This window comes from Phyllostomus discolor, chromosome 10, assembly GCF_004126475.2.
Source record: "Phyllostomus discolor isolate MPI-MPIP mPhyDis1 chromosome 10, mPhyDis1.pri.v3, whole genome shotgun sequence".
Taxonomy (NCBI): Eukaryota; Metazoa; Chordata; class Mammalia; order Chiroptera; family Phyllostomidae; genus Phyllostomus; species Phyllostomus discolor.
This window is the reverse complement of record NC_040912.2, coordinates 19,732,487-19,754,181: the sequence shown is the minus strand read 5'-3', so window position 1 is coordinate 19,754,181 and position 21,695 is coordinate 19,732,487. Positions and strand designations below refer to the sequence as shown.

The following is a 21,695-nucleotide window of genomic DNA, read 5'->3' as shown; positions in this document are numbered from 1 at the left end:
TCAACTCTGAATGAGGTGACTTCAAAATTCAATGGAATCCCTAGCCTATGACTCTATATGTTCATACCAGACTGTTAAAAACCTTAAACATACTTTTAAAGAGTTGGAAGAGGGGTCTTAAAATTACAAAATAGTGAAATTAACTCCTTTATTGAAAAATGAATAAAAAAGTTTGGGTTGCTTTACTCAATAATTATCAATCTCCTCTTTTCCATTATTGAACAAACCCTTCCCATGCTTCCCAAAACCCATAACCTGAAACCCATTCTTCCTGTGGCTACAAAAATACTGAACAAAACCAAGAGCTACTTGACAGGCACACTGTCTTTTCATTTTAAGCCCGTCCCTTTAACAAATATTTATTGAGCACCAAATAAATGATTGGCATTGAGTATACAACAGAAATAGCCACTGCCTTCATAGGGCTTACAGATGAAGCAAATCAGAACACCAATAAAGAATCGCAAGCTGTGATCAAGTGCCATGAAGGAGAATTCCAGGTTCCAGGACTGGGTCCAAGTAGAATATTTAACCAGCAAAGAAAAGTCCAAAATGATGCTCTTTAAGGGAAGCAGAGTTTGCTCTACCATCCAAATGGCGAGTGGCAGGAAAACAGCCAACGGGGTGCGGAGGAAGGGACAGAGAGCTGGTGGAAGCAAAGGCCACAGCAAGGTCCCGAGGGGCTGGGAAGAAATGGAGCTGAGTTCTGTGAGCAAGGGGGAGAAGAGCCCACAAAGAGGTGGGAGGCCCAGGAAAGCACCAGGCTTGGCTGGGCCATGAGGACCCCCAGGCCACAGTAGGGACTGAAGTCTTTAATCCTAAAAGTAATAGGAAGCAATAGAAAGGCTTTATGGAAGAGAAGATATTTATGCTGAATTAATTAATTAATTATGAAACTCACTTCCACCAGTGTTCTAGACACTGTTCTATACCATGATGGTAGCAGAATAATGTCCTTCCAAAAATCTCCATCTCCTAGTTCCCAAAACCTGTGAATATGTAGCCTTATAGGTCGAAGTAACATTTCACATGTGATTAAGGATCTTGAGATGGAAAGATCACTCTGGACTTTCTTATTGGGCCCAATATAATCAGAAGATTCCTTATAAGTGAAAGAGAGGGGCAGACGCGTCAAAGAAGGAGGCGTGACAACAGAAGCAGCGGTCCGAGTGCTGCAGGACCACGAGTCCAGGGTGACCCATTCTAGAGTCCAGAAAATGCTGAGTAAATACATCGACTCTGGAGCGTCCAGAAGGAACACAGCACTGTCAGCCTCTTTATTTCAGCCCAGTGGAACTGATTTTGGGCTTCTTACCTCCAGAAGTGGGAGGTAATAAATTTCTGCTGCTTTAAGCCACTTGGTTCACTGAAATTTTTACAGAAGCAACAGGAAACTAATTTAACAGCATAAATTTTACTCTGGCTGGAAAGCAGAAAACTGACTGGGGAGACAGAGAAAGGATGCAGACAGACTGGGAAGGAGGCTACTGCCGAAGTCTAGTCAAGACGATGACAGTAGTACGGCTGCTCAATGGAGCTCCTAGGTGGGATTTAGGCGATGAATTAGAGGTAATCTACATTAGTCAGTAAGATTGGCAAAATAACTCAATTATCCCATTATGTAAATAATAGCTAACTGTAATTAAGCACTATAACTTAGCATTAGTAATGTTCTAACTCTCATGGGATCTTCACAACACCATGCTATCTCTTATAGTCTAGAAAACAAATCAGAAAGATATCTGATACAAAGATACATCATACCTTCTTTTCCTATGTTACCTTCTTATGTCAAAAAAATACTTGGAAGAAAATTTTTTTACCATTTTTCATCAAGATCATACAACATTCCATCTTCTAGAATGTAGGCTCCGTGATACCAGGAATCATCTGTTTTGCCTATTGTTTTACACCTAACACCTAGTGCGTACTTGATTATTTGTTGAATGAATAAATGACTTTGGTCTGTCTCATCTACCAGGACCACCGTAACATCTCACTACATTGAACAGTTTTGAGGACTTTGAAAACACAGGAAGCTCTCTTCATTAACTCAGTGAACCATAAAAATCAAGAATGCAAACAGCCTTCTCTATGCAGTGTGGGTTTGTGGATTGTTTTGTTTTGAGATATTTGACTTTTCACTATAATTTCTAGATCCTAAGGCTCCTAGAGGGCCAGGATTTCTTATGTTATGTGAGCAATGGGGGGAAATTTTGATCACATATAAACAATGCAATAATTCACAGAATACCAAAGAATAAATATGTAGTAATCTGTGTGGCAGTGAAAGGGATTCTTAGAATAAAGGTAAGTGTGGGTTGCTCCTTGTTTTTATCCCATCCATCCTCCACCCCTTTCACTGCAAATTTAATAATTGATAGAACAAAGAACATATATGTGTAACGCAAAGGCACAAACAAAAGCGTGGCAATGGCCAGAGGCAGGGGCCAGGGTCGTGGAGAGGCTGGGTGGAGGCGGACAAAAGAGGGGAAAATGAAGACATCTATAACAATAAAGAAAAAAAACTTACACTGAATTGACATGGTTTAGAGTTTACACTGTACTTAGCAAAGTCCTTAGCAAATGACAGAGACAGTTCCTCAGTGTCCCCAAAATACGGGTTTCCCGAGATTCTGTCTCCATCGGCACAGTTCTCCCATAATGTATCACACCAGCCTTTAATCTGGTCTCCTCATCTTATCCCAACACAATCCATTCTCACCAGTGCTAGACAGTTTCTTCAAGTGCAAACCTGGGGCCATTCCCTGCTGGCTCTTGATCAGGGCCCTTCAAGACTTGACCTCAGCCTACTTCTCCCGGCACTACTTGGTCTCTCCCTGGCCCTCTTACTCTACTGACCACGTTCTCTCTCACGCCCTTGTCTTTGCTTGTGCTGCTTCCTTGGCCTCTCAACACCGTGCCCTGACCCTGTCACTTCCCCATCCCCATCCACTGCAGGCTGAGTCCCACTCCCTTCAGATTTCAGGTCAGACACTGCCTTCTCCCGGAAGCTTTCTCTGTCATTCTGGGTGAAGTATCACTTTAAGAGGACTCTTACCAGTAGGGAATCTTATCAAGCATCATGCTGTATTCTGTTTCATTTTCTATCTCCCTCAGTAGGCTGCTAACTCATAAAAGGCAAAGACTATACCCCAGGGCTTGGTATCTACTAAACTTTCAGTAATATTAATAGTAGAAACAGCAACTAAGATGTACAGCTTATTTGCTAGGTGCCATGTACTCCTTAGTGCATTTGCCTGCAATATCCTGTAATATCTCAATACTCATAGCAGCTCTATGAGAGAAGTTACTACTATAATCTTCATTTTACAGTGGACACAGAGGCAGTGATCTCTGACCACATAATTAGTTAATAAAGGGACCTGGGTAAACCCCAGTTTGACTTTGCAGCTCACATTGTTAGCCTCCATAAATGCACTAAACTATCTCTCAGAAAGAGGTCACAAAGTTCAAGAGAGAAAGATTACGTCCAGATCACTGTGTCTCCAGCACTTCATTTATGTTATTAGTGTTGAACCATATAATATGCTACATTTGTGATCAACAAATGGTCAAATTTCTTATAATTCAAGCAAAAGCAGGCATTCTTTCATTTGTGTGTTCATTTAGTCACTCAACAAACATCAAGCATTGAGAATTTGCCAGGCACTATGCTAGACACTGGTGATACAATAGTGGACAAAGACAGGCAGAATTCCTGACCTTGCAGACCATATATCAATAAACATCTGCTAAATGAATCAATGAGTAGAGAAGAGAAAGCTTAAACAATTACAAAGGAATGAAAACTGCTCTTGGGTTTATTTATAGAAAAGAATTTTAAAGTAATCAAATATATTTCAGTTGTTTATTAATATAACCATCACACTAAGCTTTTTTTAAGATAGAGAAATTATAAAAACATGTTCTACTAAATCAGGGGGCAGGATTATTCTACAAAGCAAGAATTTAACTTGTACCCGAAGTTATTCATCTCTGTTGCTTTTCATAGCATATTTTACCAGGAAAAAAATAGGTTAAAAGAAATTTTTAAAGGTATGATATCACTGTTTTTTATCAAAAATTATGTTGAATTACATGTTAAAATATAGAATAATCAAGAGGGAAAAGGACGATGGGACATTGCTCCACACGGAGTAGTCATTCAAACACCTGTTCAATGAGTTAATAAATTAATGAACTCCCAAAGGTAAATTCCAATTTTACTGGTATACCTTAAAATAGCTATAAAATAATTATCTATGTTTCATCAGACAGAAAGCAGCCAAAGTAGATGTAAATAATTACTAACAGAGAAATTCCTGGCTTCAGGCTATTGCACACAATTGTACGAGGCCATAGACAGATAAGTGTTTTTAAACCAGTGTTTCTCAAACTGCAGCTATCAGGTCCCATTATGTGTTATAGATAGAATCAATGTAATAAGATCAGACTAATACTTTTGAGTAAATTAAATAGAAGTTAATAGAAAAATTAGAATGCACAGCAAATAGTAAGGGTAAGTTGTTTTCATGAAATTCTTTCATATGTGTGCATGCATATATTTAGGTATGTATTTGTCATTGAGTCCTGACAAAAAGTATAATTCTTATAACAGGTCACAATAAAAAATTGGAAGACACCATTCTAGACCATTCTTAAGAGATAATGGGCTTATTATGCGTTTTATTCAGCAACCAAGCATATAACCAGCACTTGCAAGCCTTTGTAAGTACTGTTGTATTTCAGAGGATTTACCCTCATTCTTTTCTAATTATAGAATTAAGAGTCTTTCACAGCATTAAAATTTAATAATGTAGGATCATAAAACTGAGAAAGACCTTAAGTACCTCACACAGTGCCTACTGAACAAATATTTGCTGAATAAATGGATCTGGCTGACCCACTTAGCTGAAGGCAAGTCCACACTGAAGCCCTTGTAGCTGGATTTTATCAGGTTCTCCTCAGTATTTCCTGTGTGGCACATTCCACAGGAAAACACAAACCGTACCTCAAGCTCCACTGCACCTACAGACCTTTTGAGGAAGAAATACAATATCTCAATGGTTATTTTCTCCTAGCATAGGATAAATTTTACTAGAATACTCTCCTCAGATAGTTTAATCAGTTGAAAATGAAGATTTCAACAATATTTTTTAAAACCATGGAAAATCGGGCTTTGTTAACACCTGCTAGTCGTTCTCCTGAAGCTGCAAAGCTGGGCCTGAAGGGGCAGCGGCCACTAGGGCTCACTGCCATGGCAATCCTCCTGGAAATGGGGCCTCTGTTTTGTGCTGTGGCCCTAACTTACAAATCTCAATATTTCCATGTCCACCCTGGTATTTTAGCAGCAAAATACTGAAAGGGCTGGCTCCTGACTGTCTTCACAAAGTCAAGTCTCCTTACTTACTACAACCCACGAAGGCTTCCAGTTGTCGAGTGCTGTCTACCAGTCCTGGTCTTATCTCACATGCTGAAGGAGCCCCATAGGAGCCACTGGGAACTTACCACAAAATTCGAATCATCTGATCTGTACAAAACATCAGCCTGTTCCTTCCTTTGACTCAGAGTTGACCCTTCTATTAATGAAGCATTAAGACAAAATTTTTTAAAGTCAAATTCACATATCTGAACAATCGATCGATGAAAACCTTCCTAAATGCCTTTCTATTTCTGAATCTCTGATCCAATTAATCACTAAGCTCTGTCAATTCTTATCTAAATATTTCTCCTGGCTTCCCTACTCCAGTCCTACGTTCAGCTTAATTCAAGCAATCAACATTGCTCATTTGGATTAAAATTTATCTATTTATTTCTATTCTATCTTACACAGAATTTGCAGTGGGTTCAGAAACATAAGAAAGAACAATTTTTAAAAGTACACAGGAAACAAAACTGAAAGACAAGGAGGAAACAGAAAATCTTATAACCCGTAAGTTAATACTTTGAAAGACATACCATGGAGTCTTAAACACTTGCTAAAAACGGACTTCCATTGATTTTCCAAGCAATAAGATAACAATCCAACCTCAATCACAAAATAGTTTCCATAACAAACACATATAAATGGACAAAACAGACTACTTTCCTTTCAAATTCGTCTTGAGTTAGGAGACTCAAGAACATCAACTTATATTAACTAACCCAATAAGGGACAGAAACATGAATTAGAACACCAATATTTTAATGTAAAATGACCCACATTACTATCACTATAGCACTCTGCTTTTTATTAGCGGGACACCATATTTTCCTCTTATAGAAATGCATATGGGAGGCCAATTTATAATAAGATTTTTGATGAGCATGGGACCATATCAAGGAACAAGTTACCTCAAGCAATATCCTTCACCAGGGAGAACTGGAGGAACCTCAGGGGTATAGAGAAGGCTGTGCCAGACATTTTTCAAATCTTTTGTCAGAAGAATTCCCCACCCCACCCAGCCCACCAACACCACCAAGAATCTGAATAAGCCAAAATTCAAGTCCCTAGCTTGCTTTTGTTGTGGTTGTCATTTTAATCTGTTTAGCTAGTCCAGATTGTCTGACCCTCCTTAATGACGATTTCTTTCCTTAGATATTTGAAACCAGAAATTAGATTACTGGCAGGAATATTTACTTCCTAGTTGAGATCTGAAAAGACATTTTTTTAAGTAAAATTTAAACATATGAGTCTATCAGCTGTGGATGGATTTTACAATTTAACTTTCAGAGCTTCTCGCCCTTGCCAATAATACCCCTTTCCCATGCTTTATTTTCTTAGAGCAACATTTCCTTTCAGAAACTCAAGTCATACATAGTTATGTAAAAGATTAATATCCTTGATCTCAGTTTCTTGTTAGTAAAATGAAAAAATCAAAGTCCTCTTCAAGTTATATAATCTGTGCTTCAATAATTTATATTGCAATTCCTTCTAAAAGGCCAAAATAAACTTTCAAACTCCTAGCAACTTTAATCAACTTCTGAAAAGCCCTTGTTCTTAGTACAACTAAAAATTTAGTTGTTATACTTGATTATTTTAATTGTACCCATAATACACAGATCTGAACTACCAGTTGCATAATTTTAGTATAGAACATGTGACCATATATAAACAGATACATATATACTTGTTCATGTCTATACATACATACATATAATGGTTAATTATAATAAATATACCTCCACACAACTGATTTGGATAGGTAGAGCCTTTAGCCAATGTCTCAGATTTGTGAGGTTTCAGAGATTCTTCTGAATCTTTCAATCTGATCAACAGTTATCGAAGAAATGGTGCACAAGTAGAACTTGGCTAAACTAGAAAAATGTGTACTTTTGCCATTTTGCCAGCAAGAAGACACAAAGCAAGCAAACAAACAAACAGAAATCTGAAGTCCTAGTCAATTCACAAGATAGATTTTTTTCTCTGAAAGTTCTTCTCCAACTTCTCAGTCACATATACCTCTATACAGTGATTTCCAACCAGTGTGTGGCACACTGGTGTGCCACAAGAATCTTTAAAACATGCAGTACCTGACTATTAAGTCAGGGGCTCTGGCCTCTTTTCCCTTAGATTGTCAAAGAAAAAATGACAACAGTCAACACAATAGCCATCTGGTGTGAATGAACTCCAAAAGTATACCTCATTTTTTTTTTGGTCAGATCAGCAAAAAGCCTATTTTTTGCTATGCTGCAGAATTTTAGTAATTAGTTTATGAGTGCCATGAGATGGAAAAGCTTGAAAATCACTGCTCTAATACATGTCCCTTTAATTCTTGAAATGTTCGAAGGTCTTATGACCAATCAACTTGCTTCTTTATAGATGTTGTACCTCAGGGCTTATGTTTCCACTTTCTTGGGCCTGTTAAATCTGATTGGTTAATACTCCTCTATCACCTTTCTTCCAGAGTTTTATCTTCTATCCGCTCTTCTTCCTCAGACATTTATTTTTCCTTAATGTGTCTATACGTTTTTAGTCCCTTTGGGTGGATGAATGAAGGCGTGGAAATAAACACATGTGTTAATAGCATTGTTTAAAATTTATGATGGCAAAACAATTTTTAAAAAATAAAAGTCACACTGGTCATGTTTCTTTACATTTCCCTATCTCAACTCAGGAACTTGGGGCCAAATTTCGGGGTGTCCTCCTTCTCTATCCTAAGCTCTAAGCAGTTTGTTGGTTCCAAATTCCAAAAAAAGAAATTGACCCATAAGGATTATTTTTCAAAAAGTATCTTTAATGTCTTAGTCAAGAAAGAACTGAAAAACAAAGATTACTCACAAAAACTGTTCAACCCTCTATTAGTGAGATGCCAAAGCTTGAGCAAGGGAAATCCTAAGTACTAAAAAAAAAGTCAAACTCTGGACACTCTAATACTCACAGCTGTTAAAGGACAAGGAGAGCGGACACTCTCTTAATAGCACCTGGATGATTGACAGTGATGGCACCCAATTACATCTTGTCTTATACAGGACAATGAGAACTCCGCTACACCTTTAATAAGTAGTAAGCAGGTATAATTTCTCCAAAGAGCAAAAGATAAGAATTTTACAAGACACTCTATGCTTCCATTTCCTTTCCTTATTTGAACTTGCATAATTTATCTTTCAGGATGAAATAACCTGAGCATTTTGGTACCAGGCTGAAGGGAAACTATCAGCAGTCTAGAGATCCCACCTTTTACCAAAAGAAGAGAATGGCTTTCATTTGCCAAACAGCTAAGAAGCACCTATACATACACTCCTGGAATGCAAGGTATCCGAGGATTTCCAGAGACATACCCAAAATATAATATTCCATAATTTCTTCAGGCATTGGAATAGTGACAAAAATGAGCCCTGGTGTATTTCAAAATGGAGGTTTTGATTAGTCACTATTAAGATTTTTATGGCTGCTGTTAACAATTAAATAAAAATGGAAAACAAGTGTTGCTTCATTTTCCATAAACAGGATCTTTCCAGAATGTTCTTTTACTTTAAAAGTTTTTTTAGTGTCTACCTATCTCAGGCTGCCTCATAAGATGCAAAACTAACAGAAGTTTTTATAGAAAGGAAAGTTAAATGTATAACGACTCTATTCCTCTATATCTAATTACTAAATAGAAAAAGACCCTGCTGAAAAAGATCCATCGTGTTCCATAACATTAACTACGTAATGAGCTCTGTTGTCATAGTGTCTGTGACACCAGAATATTGTAGATGCATGATCCATACATGGCTTCAACGAACTCACTCTCAACTAACTACCCCAAGAAATGGAAGACTACAGAAGACGAGAGGAAGCACTTGGAACTGTTTCAAGGTTTGTAAGAATTTCAGATGTAATCACAGGGCAGATTATATGAATCAGGGGTGATTGGGGCTTTTTATAATTCCCTTTTCCAAATAACAATATTCAAAAAGTAAAATTAACGATATGCAAAGCAACTTGAGCCCTCTGGCTTCTGGGGTGCTTGAAAGCATGACGGAGAACTCTTTTTTTTTCTGTATAACATGCAACCATCCTTTAACTAGAATCTCACTAGCTTCCTTTTCCTTAAAGTCACCTACAAAGGACGCTAAAAGATGCCATCTATCTTTAATTGCAAACGGTTCACGTCAATCAAGTTTTAAACATACTACCACAGCTCCCCACTAGCTTCAAGAAGTCTAAACACCTCAGCAACACGAATGTGGGCCTTTGCAATCCCCCTGCTTCCCACACCTCCAGCTTTATCCCGCACTATCCTCGCATCACTTGGGGCTAAAGACAAGGTAAGACTAATATAATAACATACCCCTCTTTTCACCTCTTTAGCTCCACACTACAGCTCCTCTAATCCTCCTTGTTCCATTCCCTCTCCCTCCTTCATTTCCCCGCTTTCCTAATAAGGTATGTGCTGGCTTCAACATAGCACCCTCAACTCCCTTTCCACCATTAAAAGCCTTCGGTTGAATTCTCCTCGGTCCACCTTCAGCACACAGTAATTAGCAGTGTATCTCACAGGAAGTGCTCAGTTACTGTGTGTGAATGAGTGGATAAAGTGAATTGAACAAATGCCCACGAACACAGCTGTGCAAGTAAAACTCATAACCCGCGTGCATGCATGCGCAAGAGGGAGAAAGACTATGCCAAAGAGAAAGAATGAGAAGGTGAGGACAAGTGAAAGGCTATGAGAGACAGGCAGGGCCAGGGAGCCTCCAAGAACAGTTTCTCCCCATTAGTTCTCCCTGTGGGGCCACAGTTAGAACTAGGGTCCCTTCGTCCCACCCCGTGCGCCCATTAGTCCAGCTTCGACGTGGGCCGTCTTTCCCCACCACGTGGACCGCCTGGGCCACGTAAAGGGCTCCGTGGGGCAGCCCCAGCCTCCGGGCCCATCTGTTAAAGCAGAGCGTCCATCTCTGAAGTGCGAGCGGGAATGGAAGCCCAGCTCCAGTGACTGAGACGGTGGAGACGGCCCCACAGTCGGCCGAGAGAAGGCGCCCGCGCGAGAGCAGCACAGGGGAAGGTGTCGCAGGCCGGGCCGGGGCGGGCAGGGCGGAGGGCGGGGAGGCGGAGGCCGGGCCGAGCCGTGGGGCGCGCTCGGCGCCGCATTACCTCTCCAGGGCCTGCAGGGTGTAGCTGATGAGCGGCCTCTCCAGGATGGGGCAGAACTGCTTCGGGGTGGGGACGCCCATCCTCTCCCCGCTCCCCCCCGCCGGCAGCACGGCCGCCACGGCCAGCGCGCGCCGCTGGGGCTCGGCCTCGGCCCGGCTCAGCAAGGAGGCCGAGGCCGCCAGGTCCGCGCCGCACTCGCCGTGCAGGCGAGGCCCCGGCTCTGCGGGCCTTGTGGCTCCGGGCGGCCCGGGCTCCATGGCGGCAGGCGGCGCAGCAGGAACCGCTCGCTTCGGACCAAAGCGCCGGTGGCTGCTCGGGCACCCAGACGGGATCGCGCGGGATCGCGGGGTGCAGAAGGCAGGGACAACGCCCACCCGATCCGAGCGCCCGGGCAGTTGAGGGTCCCCAGGGAACGATCCCCGCTGCCGATCTTCCCTCTCCCCGACTCAGCGGCCTCTGCACTGAGCCCAGCGCCCCCGGCCGGCCTGAGTTTCTAGGCTCTTTCCTTCTCCTCTGGCAGGCCCAGCAGGCGCCAGCAGGTGCAAGTGTCAGCCTTCCTGTACCTAAAGGGTCCCGCTAAACTTGGAAGCTATGAGAAGGCAGTAGAGGTCTGGGCTTCCTCCCATCCCTCATCCCTTGAAGATTTGAAAGAATTTGGAATAAAATCACAGGATGGAGCAGAAAAATGTGCACCTCGATTATCTGACTTTCATTAAACTCTGGTAAAGGAAGGTAGATGGACAAACGCTATTAGGATGCATCAATAACCCAATTTGAACATTGAAGCCACCTACGGTGTTTCAAAACTGCCGTTTATGCCCTACCTCCATTAGACTGGAGTTTAATTGGTCTGGTGTGTAGCCCAGGGTTTGAAATGCCTTTAAAGGCCCCCAGATTCCAATGAGCAGGAACGTTTTGGAACCACAGCCAAAGCAGTAATAGGAATAACTGGTGAACATTCGACGCACATTATCTCATTTAATCTCCAGGAGAACCCAACTAGTACTGTATCCCTTTTACAGAAGCGGAAACAAGGGGTAGTGATTAAGTAACTTGTGTAAGATTGCACACCTAAGGGCAAAGCTGCCGTCAAGCCCTTGCACAGAAGTACAGAGTTGAAAAATACTCAGCCTGAATTGTATCTTGCCCTTTTTTTAGCACTGCCCTTGCTGTCTGTGTTTAGCATGAAAATGTAGTGAAGTACATGGAGTGTCAGAGCATATTTCTTTTTATTTTCTGTCTTGAGAGGACCATGGATTTGTTGTTATGTGCTCTGACCCAGGATGGAACTGCAGCCTTGGTGTATCAGGACGGTGCTCTAACCAACTGAGCCACTAGGCCAGGGCCTGTGTCAGAGCACATTATAGTAGTTCCCAGGAATGTAAACTCCTTGCGTTCAAAGGCCTCACTTTTTTGACTCTGGTTGTGTACCCAGCTCCTGGAATATAACAGAGGCTTAATAAATATGTATTGAATGAACTATGATTAAATAAATTAATGTGAATTTAAATTAAATATTTACTAATTAATATTGATCAATATTCTCCCATCAATAGTTGATATAAAGTTCATAAAAATGGAATCTTTTAAGCACTGAGAATATAATAGAGTTATAATATTCCAATTCAGTATTTTTACCCATTTTTCTCAGTTAAGATTAAAGCATACAAAATTAACATATAAATGTTCTGCTCTTATTATTATTGCAAGTACTCTGCTTCACTTGTGATACTATTATTATTATTATTAACATTTAGCTTCATTCTAGTAGAAGATTGTTAGATCACTGACTCAACTCAAAAGTGGGCATCATAATACACCTGACTTTTTAGCACCACTACCACACCTGTGTCTGGCCTATTCTATGCATTCAATTACCGTCTGTTGACTAACCAGATGAATAAATGAAAGAGTGAGTCTACTAGAGAGGCAGAAAGGTAAATGAATTGTTTCTATTAATATGGATCTTTATATCTCTTTTTAACCTAACAGTAGAGTTAAAGCTAGTGTTCATTTTCTTAGTCTTGAGAGAGGAATAAAAGCATAGTAACAAAGGTCTTATTATGTTAATTGATACATAATCATTATATATCACTAATCCTTGACTACTTTTAGCCAGAATCTTATTTTATTGATTTATTTCTCTTCTTAGAACAAATATATCAATTTTGCTTTGTTCACTATGAATCCTTAGAACTTATTCAATGTGTGTTAACAATGTTTCACAGACTTGTATAGAAAAAAGAACAGGCTGTTCATTTGTATATCACAGTATGAGAAGCAATATTTTTCTGTCTTTTTATATAGATATAAATAATTAGTTTCTTATTATGAATACTTCAGGTGAAAGATGTAATTTCCATATTACTTAATACGAAGTTACAGCAGCCACATTATGAGAATATCTTCTCTGTAACAGGCATTTGAAAGCATGTACTGTGAGAAGGACATCTCACAGGTTGGGCCCGGCTCCCCCTGAAGCTGTGGCAACAGAGAGACCCTAGAACTACTAACACGTGCCAGCCAAAAAGGTAAGAATTCTTGCCAAGTTAGACTCTCAGATTTCTACTTACAGAGTTTGGTGGAAGCAGAGTGGTAAGTGTCCTTTTTTTTTCCTTTTACTAAATATAGATTAGCAGAATAAAATATTTGTGAAACTAATTTCTTAGGCTTAGTGACTCTTGGTTACTTGGTATGAGAACTCATGGATTTTGTTAATTCTGTTTTTTCTCTGTGTGTCTGGTGTCTCTCCTTGAATCATGTATTGTGTCCTGAGAGTTTGGTCTTTATGACCGGTGAGAATATTTTTCTCTCTGGCCTCCACCATCCAGAGGGTGCTCTCGCTGGGGTGCATCATGCTCTCTGTCCAACCATTTCCTTCTAGATAGACCAGAAGGGAGTTTTCTACGTCTATCAGTTTCCTCCCAGAGGCAGTAAAGACAGGGCTGCTCATTCTCGTTTTCCGCCAGTCAGAGTGTGCATATACTCACACATCCGACAGAGACGATGAACTCTGGGAGGATTTATAAAAGTTTATTTGTAAATGGATTACCTCCTAAGCCCAGTGAAAGATGAAAATAAAATTTGACACTTTCTCTTCCCAAATCCAGACCAGTTGGTAACTGATCCTTTCTTTCCCAGGGATAGGTATTACCCATGTCCTGTGGGTTTGGCTTGGCCTTCTGCCTGCCTGGGACAGGTAGGTTGTGGATTCTTTTGGCTATCAGAGAGAACAACTCTGGAAGTTAATAACCTTTGCACCCTTTGAGGCCGTTTGAGTCCGTGGCATTGTTTAATGCTGCCAGAACTATTTACAGTTGTCCCGGCTGAAACCTGAGAAAATATTTCAAAAGATGTAAAAGCTCTATGATGAAAAAATTGGCCAAATTAGAAGCTGCTGGGGTGGGGAGCTGTTTCCCATAAGCTAAAATAAAACTATGGGCCCAGAGGGAAAGAAGAAATTAGAGGTGATGTAGATGGACAGGTAGATCAACCTGTGATGTCACTTAAGTTACAATCGACTCTTTGGGAAATTGAGAACAATTGTGTTTATCTTACACGTCTCTGCAAAACCAGCAATGCAGTCTAGAGGCAGTTCAGAGCCCAATTATCTTTACCACCCGAGTTCTTAAGGCTGGAGGAAAGAAAAGAAAATGGGGAATATTTTTTTTAAAGCACAACAAACCACTGTTCTGGTTACAAGGTTGCCGTGTTAAGGAAAAATAAAAATCATAATTGTCTTCACACATATTAATAAGGAAAAAGCTTAAGCCATTCCTGAGCAGATGAACTTATCACTTATCTCATGGCTAAAAAGTTTAAACGAAGGCAAGGAGGTCTCTGTTTGCACCTGTCTGTATGTTCATGTGCCTTGTATGGTATTTTCCACCTTCAGATGATATTGCTAATTTGTAAAATCTCTATTTAATTGGCGCAAACAAACACATATTTAAAAATTCCCAAAAATGTAGTAGAAATTAACTAAATGCTTTTCTAGTGCTTGTAATCTAAAGGATATATTTGGTATTAAGCTAATTAACTATGTTTATTTAATTTAAACAGGCAGGTCTTTAGAGCTTTTATCATTAAGTATAATCTTTTTATTCTACCTGGACTTATTCATCAAATGAGTTTGTGTTATCTCCATTGCAAAATTTGTCAGCAAGACAAATAACTCAGTATGATGGAATTTCCACAAGTGATCTAAACATAATTGCTAAGAACAAGTAAATGAAATAGATATAAACAGAATAAACATTTTTAGGTGAACTTTAACAATAATTATATATGTACTTAAAATGGCTTCCTAAGTCTCTTTGGTAACTTAAAAGGTTTTGCTAAATTAAATTAAATGATAGAAATGTGTTTAATATTCATATAATTTCCAAATAAGATAAAATAATGAAAATATTAATTACTGAACATAGGTTTACAACTTTTGGCTATTAAAGGAAAACTAAAGATACATGAGTTTGGTAGTAAACAAGACTTGTGCCTCATTGAAAGACTGTACTATGAAAAAGCATATATTTCCAGAAATTATAGAATATATTCATAAACTTATCATTCTAAGGAATACTGATGTAATAGTTCACAATTGCTTACTTCTTAGTTTTCACAAGAAATTAAGGTATCCAAGGGTTAAAAATTCCAATTACTGTGGGAGGAAATATATGTTTTGGGTAATAGGAGGTATAAAGTATGGAAATACATTTCTGAGAAAATTGAAAGAAAGTGGTTTGTCCTAGAATAAGTTGGTTATTTCAGAATGGGTAAGAGAACAAGAGATAAACTGAAAGGAATAAGGAAAGTCGTAAAAGATTCATGAAAAGAAATCTTGAGAAAGACATTTATGTATGATCAAAATGGGTAAGATTGAATGCATTTGTTAGAAGGGATTTTTTAAAATATATTTTATTGATTATGCTATTACAGTTATCCCATTTCCCCCCTTCATTCCCCTCCATCCTGCACACCCTCTCCCACCCACATTCCCCCCTTTAGTTCATGTCCATGGGTCATAAGTTCTTTAGCTTCTACATTTCCCATACTATTCTTGCCCTCCCCCTGTCTATTTTCTACCTACCATCTATGCTACTTATTCTCTGTACCTTTTCCCCCTCTCTCCTCCTCCCATTCCCCTGTTGCTGACCCTCCATGTGATCTCCATTTCTGTGGTTCTGTTCCTGTTCTAGTTGTTTGCTTAGTTTCTTTTTGTGTTTGTTTTAGGTGTGGTTGTTAATAACTGTGAGTTTGCTGTCATTTTACTATACATGTTTTTTTTTATCTTCTTTTTCTTAGATAAGTCTCTTTAACATTTCATAAAATAAGGGCTTCGTGATGAACTCTTTTAACTTGGCCTTATCTGAGAAGCACTTTATCTGCCCTTCCATGATAAATGAAAGCTTTACTAGACAGAGCAATCTTGGATGTAGGTCATGACTTGGAACACTTCTTTCCAGCCCCTTCTTGCCTGTAAGGTCTCTTTTGAGAAATCAGCTGACAGTCTGATGGGAAATCCTTTGTACGTTACTGTCTCCTTGTCTCTTGCTGCTTCTAGGATTCTCTCCTTCATTTTTACCTTGGCTAATGTAATTATGATGTGCCTTGGTGTGTTCCTTCTTGGGTCCAACTTCTTTGGGACTCTCTGAGCTTCCTGGACTTCCTGCAAGTCTATTTCCTTTGCCAGAATAGGGTAGTTCTCCTTTATTATTTGTTCAAATAAGTTTTCCACTGGTTGCTCTTCTTCTTCTCCTTCTGGTACCCCTATAATTCAGATGTTGGATCATTTAAAGATGTCCTGGAGGTTCCTAAGCCTCTCCTCATTTTTTTTGAATTCTTATTGCTTCATTCTTTTCTGGATGTATGTTTTTTTTTTCTTCCTTCTGGTCCACTCCATTGATGTGAGACCCAGCTTTCATTCCATCACTATTGGTTCCCTGTGCATTTTTCTTCATTTCACTTATTGTAGCCTTCATTTGCTCATCTAATTTGTGACCAAAATCAACCAATTCTGTGAGCATCCTGATCACCAGTGCTTTGAACTGTGCATATTGATAGGCTGGCTATCTCTTAGTCACTTAGAAAAACTGATGGCAGAGTTTTCAATTCTGTTTGAGCCATCTTCCTCCCCCCCTCCCCCCCCTCCCCCCCTCCCCCCCCCTCCCCGTTTGGTCCGGTCACGCCTGGGCACACGTATGTGAGGGGTGGAGCCTTAGGTGTTCACCAGGGCGGAACAACCCAGTCACTGGGTTGTGACGCTGTATGTGGGGGCGGGGTCCGAGAGGGAAAAATGGCGCTTGCTCCACTTTCCAGGGACCTCAGTCCCTTCCGCTGCTTCCCCGGAGCAAGCTCAGCCCCTCTGATGCCATTTCCTGTGTGGGTGGGCGTGTGCACGCCATCGGATTTTCCAAGGACCTCTCCTGTGAGGCTGGGAGTTTCTTCCTGCACCTCAAACCCCACAGGTGTTTTCAATCAGTGCCCCAAGGCTCTATTTCCCAGCGCTGGGATCCTGGGTTGCTCGAAGTGCCCTGCTTCACAATCACCGCCTCGCTGGGTCTGCCGGTTGCCACCCCTCGGCCAGGGTCTGCCAGCTGCCGCTTGCTCGCTCAGGGTCCACCCGCTGGGGTCTTGTGCACGCTGGATGCCTTACGTGCCTGGTCCCAAAGCTCTCTGCTCTCCGCGGGCTGCCCAACTCCGCTCCTCCTACGGGTCTGGATGAACGGGTGTATTTTAACTTCTTGGTTGTCCGACTTCCACACCGTTTCATTTTCTGTCAGTTCTGGTTGTTACTCTGTTTCTAAATTGTTGTTGTCCCTATCTTGGTTGTGGAAGGAGGCATAGTGTGTCTACCTATGCCTTCATCTTGGCGGGAAGTGTTAGAAGGGATTTTTAAAATAACCTTTAATACCAATAGTGTATTAAAACTTAATATTCTTTCACCTCCTAAAAAGACAAAGTTTACTTCAGCTTCTAATAACTGTGGAAACTTTTCTTCCAAGAAAGCAAAAATCTGTTTTACCCTAATAGTTTTCTGTTTTAGGTCATCTTAATCAGGTCTTTGATTACTAAAGAAACCTGGATTTTTTCCTTAGTAAAAGCTAACCTTCAATATTGAAAATGCCCTCGCTGACTTTGATGCAAAGGCAGCAGTCACAAAAGGCTGTGGATACGTTCCCTGACATTACTGAAGGGCATCTGTGATTGGGTTAAGCTCTTGAGATGGAGAAAGTATTCTGTACTATCCGGGTGGGCCCAGTGTAACCACGGGGGTCCTTATTAGAGGGACGTCAGAATCAGAGAAGGAAATGTGAGGATGGAAACAGGAGTAGGAGATATACAGGGCTATGAGCCAAGGAATTCAGGAAGCTTCTAGAAGCTGGATACAGCAAGGAATCATATTTTTTTCTGTTTAAGATTCCAGAATAACATAGCCCTTCTAACCCATTTCAGACTTCTGACACCCATAACAATGAGATAATAAACTTGTACTTTTTTAAGCCACTAAATTCATACTAATTTGTTACAAAAGGAAACTAATACAGCTTCATGCTCAGCAAGAGCTTCAAATTTACTATTACACATACACATACACATACACAGGCAAAATCTGTCCATTAAAAGTCCAGCCATTGTTACTATAACAAGAACAGTTTGTATGACATGGATGTTACCTGCCAGCCAAAGAGATTGGACTGGAATGTGCATGCATGAACAATGACAACTTCACTGTTCTAGTCAGTGGGGAGGGTGGATGCCATTGAGTGAGCCCGTGTACTGTGTGGCCATCGCACTCAAAATGACCGAAAAAGTAGAGCAATAAATCTGCATCAAATTTTGCATTAGGGTTGAACATTGCTATTCTGATGATTCAGGAGGCCACAGCCATGGTCATCTGGTGACTGACAGCTTCATCATGACAATGCAACTGCTCATGCATCACATCTTAAGCAGAGTTTTTGGTGAAACATCAAATCACCCAGGTGACCCAGCTTCCCTACAGCCCAGATTTGGCACCCTGCAGTTTCTGGCTTTTCCCAAAACTAAAATCACCTTTGAAAGGGAAGGGATTTCAGACCATCGATGAGATTCAGGAAAATACAACAGGGCAGCTGATGGTGATTGGGAGAACTGTGCAAGGTCCCAAGGTGCCTACTTTGAAGGGGACTGAGTCATCATTGTCCTGTGTATAATGTTCCTTGTATCCTGTATCTTCTTCAGTAAATGTCATTTTTCATGATACATGGCTGGATACCTTCTGAACAGACCATAAATGTATATATATATATATATATATATATATATAATCTCCAAATGAAGTTATATATTGTTACACTGATGTGATTAAAGAAAGAAAACACTGTTCATTCAATCTTATTGTGTCCATAACTAGATCTTCAGTGCATTATGATTTTTTAAATAAATACTTTGATTACCTTGTGAATAAAATAATGTATTCTTTTGTACTGCAATATTTAAAGCATATTTTTGTTAAATGTATACACAATTTTATAACCTCACTTTGGCATGTCTTTACTCTTTAGTGCACATAGAAGTGCCCATTAAATGGAAGGGACTGTCATCTTTATATCTGAAAGGCTTAAAACTACATTTTTCTGTTTGTCTGTTTCCACAAGTCAGTATCAGTATACCTTGCAATATTTCTCTTGAAGAATTTTTTATTATCAGAGAGTTTTAGATCAAGTTGGGTTCATTTTTCTAGTGTTAGTTCAGTTGTAATTAGTACTGTCAGTCACCTCCTGTCTTTCCAACCATACTTGCTGTTTTAATAGCGTTTCTGGAGGTTAGTTAAGGAGTTGCTCACAAATGTTAATGAACAGCTTAATGATCTACCCTTTAACCCTCTTGAAATTTGAGCCAAATAAAATCAATTATTGTTCTACCCTGGGCCAGCCCAGAATTTCTCCCAGCCTATGAATTCTAATTTCTGCTTTGCATTACGTATTTTATGTAGATGGCACAGGCTTTTAACCTCTGACCTTTAAGTCATTCTTATACATAAGAAAGGTGACACTCCAAGTTGAGGTCTTTCTGTTGAGAATTCAAACTAAATAGCACATGACAGCAAGATTATTATCTTTCATTTTCTCAATATACATTTTGCAGTTAATTATCAACTATCTCAACTGTCCACTTTGTTTTCCCTATATAGCTAAAAAGGGAAACAATGGTGAATTGAATACTTAGCCTTAGGACTGATTGGTAAATGTTACATCATTAATGCTACAAAAGTTTAACTTTTTGTAAGAACCACTTGGGTACAATTGTTTCTATATAGTATTTCTCATATGTTTTTATAATATAAACACTTACATATTATATGGCATAAAATAATCTTAGAAAACATATTACTGGCACCTTCCAAGAGAAATTTTGACTTGGTATATCTGAGGTAGGCCCAGAAATCTTCATTTTTAATAGGCTTTTTTATGTTACTCTAATGTAGGTATGAATCAGACTTAAGTAAGCATAGAATTTTAAAATAATTACAACCCAATCATCTTTATATTCAGTGCATTTAATTTCAAGACCTAAAGCAAAATGCATGTAATATGTTAAATGTGCCATAAAAAATTACCTAAGAAATCCATTAAAACCAATTAATCCAGTAATCCAATTAAAATTGCAAATAAATCCATTTCTTTGTTAATTTATAAGGCGAGAAACACAAAGAGAAAATGTTTAAGTGCCAGAACAACAACAACACAAAGGTGGTAGAGAAATGGAGTACTAAATTACCTCCTGGTATTTCTGCAGACCTGTCTTTTAAAAACACTTCGCCTCTGGGAGCCACCACAGCTTCAGAGAATCGAAATTGTTGCCTCGAACTCCTCTCTGAGCATGGAGCTAAGGGGTGAAATCCCTTTGAGGAGTGCCACATAACTCCAGAAACTAAAAGAGAGGAATGGCCAATGCAAAAGGGATGTCAGAGAGGTGAATCTATGATATATTTGTTTAGAAAACAAATGGCTAGTCTAGAATGATGGTGGCCAGTTTTCACAATCTGTGCAAGGGAAGAACATACTAATCATCAGAGAAAAAGAACAAATAGAAAAGGAAGATTTTCCATTTCTGCAAGGGAAGCCATTGGTAGCAACTATGCCTATACATTGAACTGCAACTCATTACTAAAACAAGATTTAAAGAAGAAGAAAAAAAACTATGCTTTAAGAAGAAAATGTCCTCAGAGAATTCAGATATCTGTTTTCTAAAGGAAGTGGACGTTTGACTATGGCATTATGACCACCACCCTGGCAAATGTAGAGTAAATATAGGAGGTGACCTGTCCACTACAGTCTGAATGTGGGTCATCATTGCCTTATAATGTCTTACCCAGGAAGGCACCAAGCCTTGATCATAAGCATGTCAAAAGGGACCGTTGCGGGGTACGGATACAGAGAGATGAAGGCAGTATGGATGATGAGAGAGAGAAGATGGAGACCCTGATGATATGGTCTCTGCAGTGATGGCAAAAGGATCTGAGGACATAAACAAGCTTTTAATTTTTTTTAAGTACTCCGTGCCCATACTTACTGGGCTAGCCAAAATTTAAAAAGAAGGAGGAGGATAAGGAAGAACAGGAGGAGGGGAAGAAGGAGAAGAAACCCAGTTTGGGCAGATGCTGCATAATCTAGTCAGGAGAAAAACAAACTAAACTGATCTGAAGTGGTGACCAGAAGTGGTGAGAAAGAATGTTTTATGTAGGAGTAAATTGTGGCTGATTGCAAAGAGGGAGAAAGGAGGTCACTGTGTTGTGTATGTTATATGTGAACAAAAATCAGTTAAATAGGAGTCAAGTACTTCCACTTGTGACCACAGCTACCACTAATTGGTTTAAGGTCTGAGTGAAAGAATGAAGGAATAAATGCATAAATGTTAAACATGCCAGTGAGTATAAACTTAAATACTTAAAAACCAATTTACACTTCATCTTCAGAAAAAATTAGAATGCTTAAAACTTTCCCCCTTCAAACAAAGTTACTTTTTAAATTTTTATTGACGTATTGGGGTGACATTGGTTAACACAATTTTATAGCTTTCGAGTGTACAATTCTATAATACATCATCTGTATATTATACTGTATGTTCACCACCCTAAGTTAAGTCTCCTTCCATC

At 39.6% G+C, this 21,695-nt stretch overlaps 1 protein-coding gene and 1 long non-coding RNA gene across 2 annotated transcripts in view; one reads left to right on the top strand and one right to left on the bottom strand.

Annotated features, from left to right (window-relative positions):
• CRPPA (CDP-L-ribitol pyrophosphorylase A) overlaps nucleotides 1–11,027 on the bottom strand; it is a 197,088-nt gene extending 186,061 nt beyond the window's left edge. The window contains exon 1 of the mRNA XM_028525859.2: nucleotides 10,559–11,027. Coding sequence (XP_028381660.1) covers nucleotides 10,559–10,815 — 257 coding nt within the window. The 5' untranslated portion in view covers nucleotides 10,816–11,027. The remainder of the gene's footprint in view (nucleotides 1–10,558) is intronic.
• Nucleotides 10,065–18,306, top strand: LOC118497057. The gene is made up of 3 exons (XR_004899608.1): nucleotides 10,065–10,469; nucleotides 12,978–13,089; nucleotides 17,601–18,306. It is a non-coding gene; the product is annotated as an uncharacterized LOC118497057 (long non-coding RNA).
• Nucleotides 18,307–21,695: the final 3,389 nt, after the last annotated feature.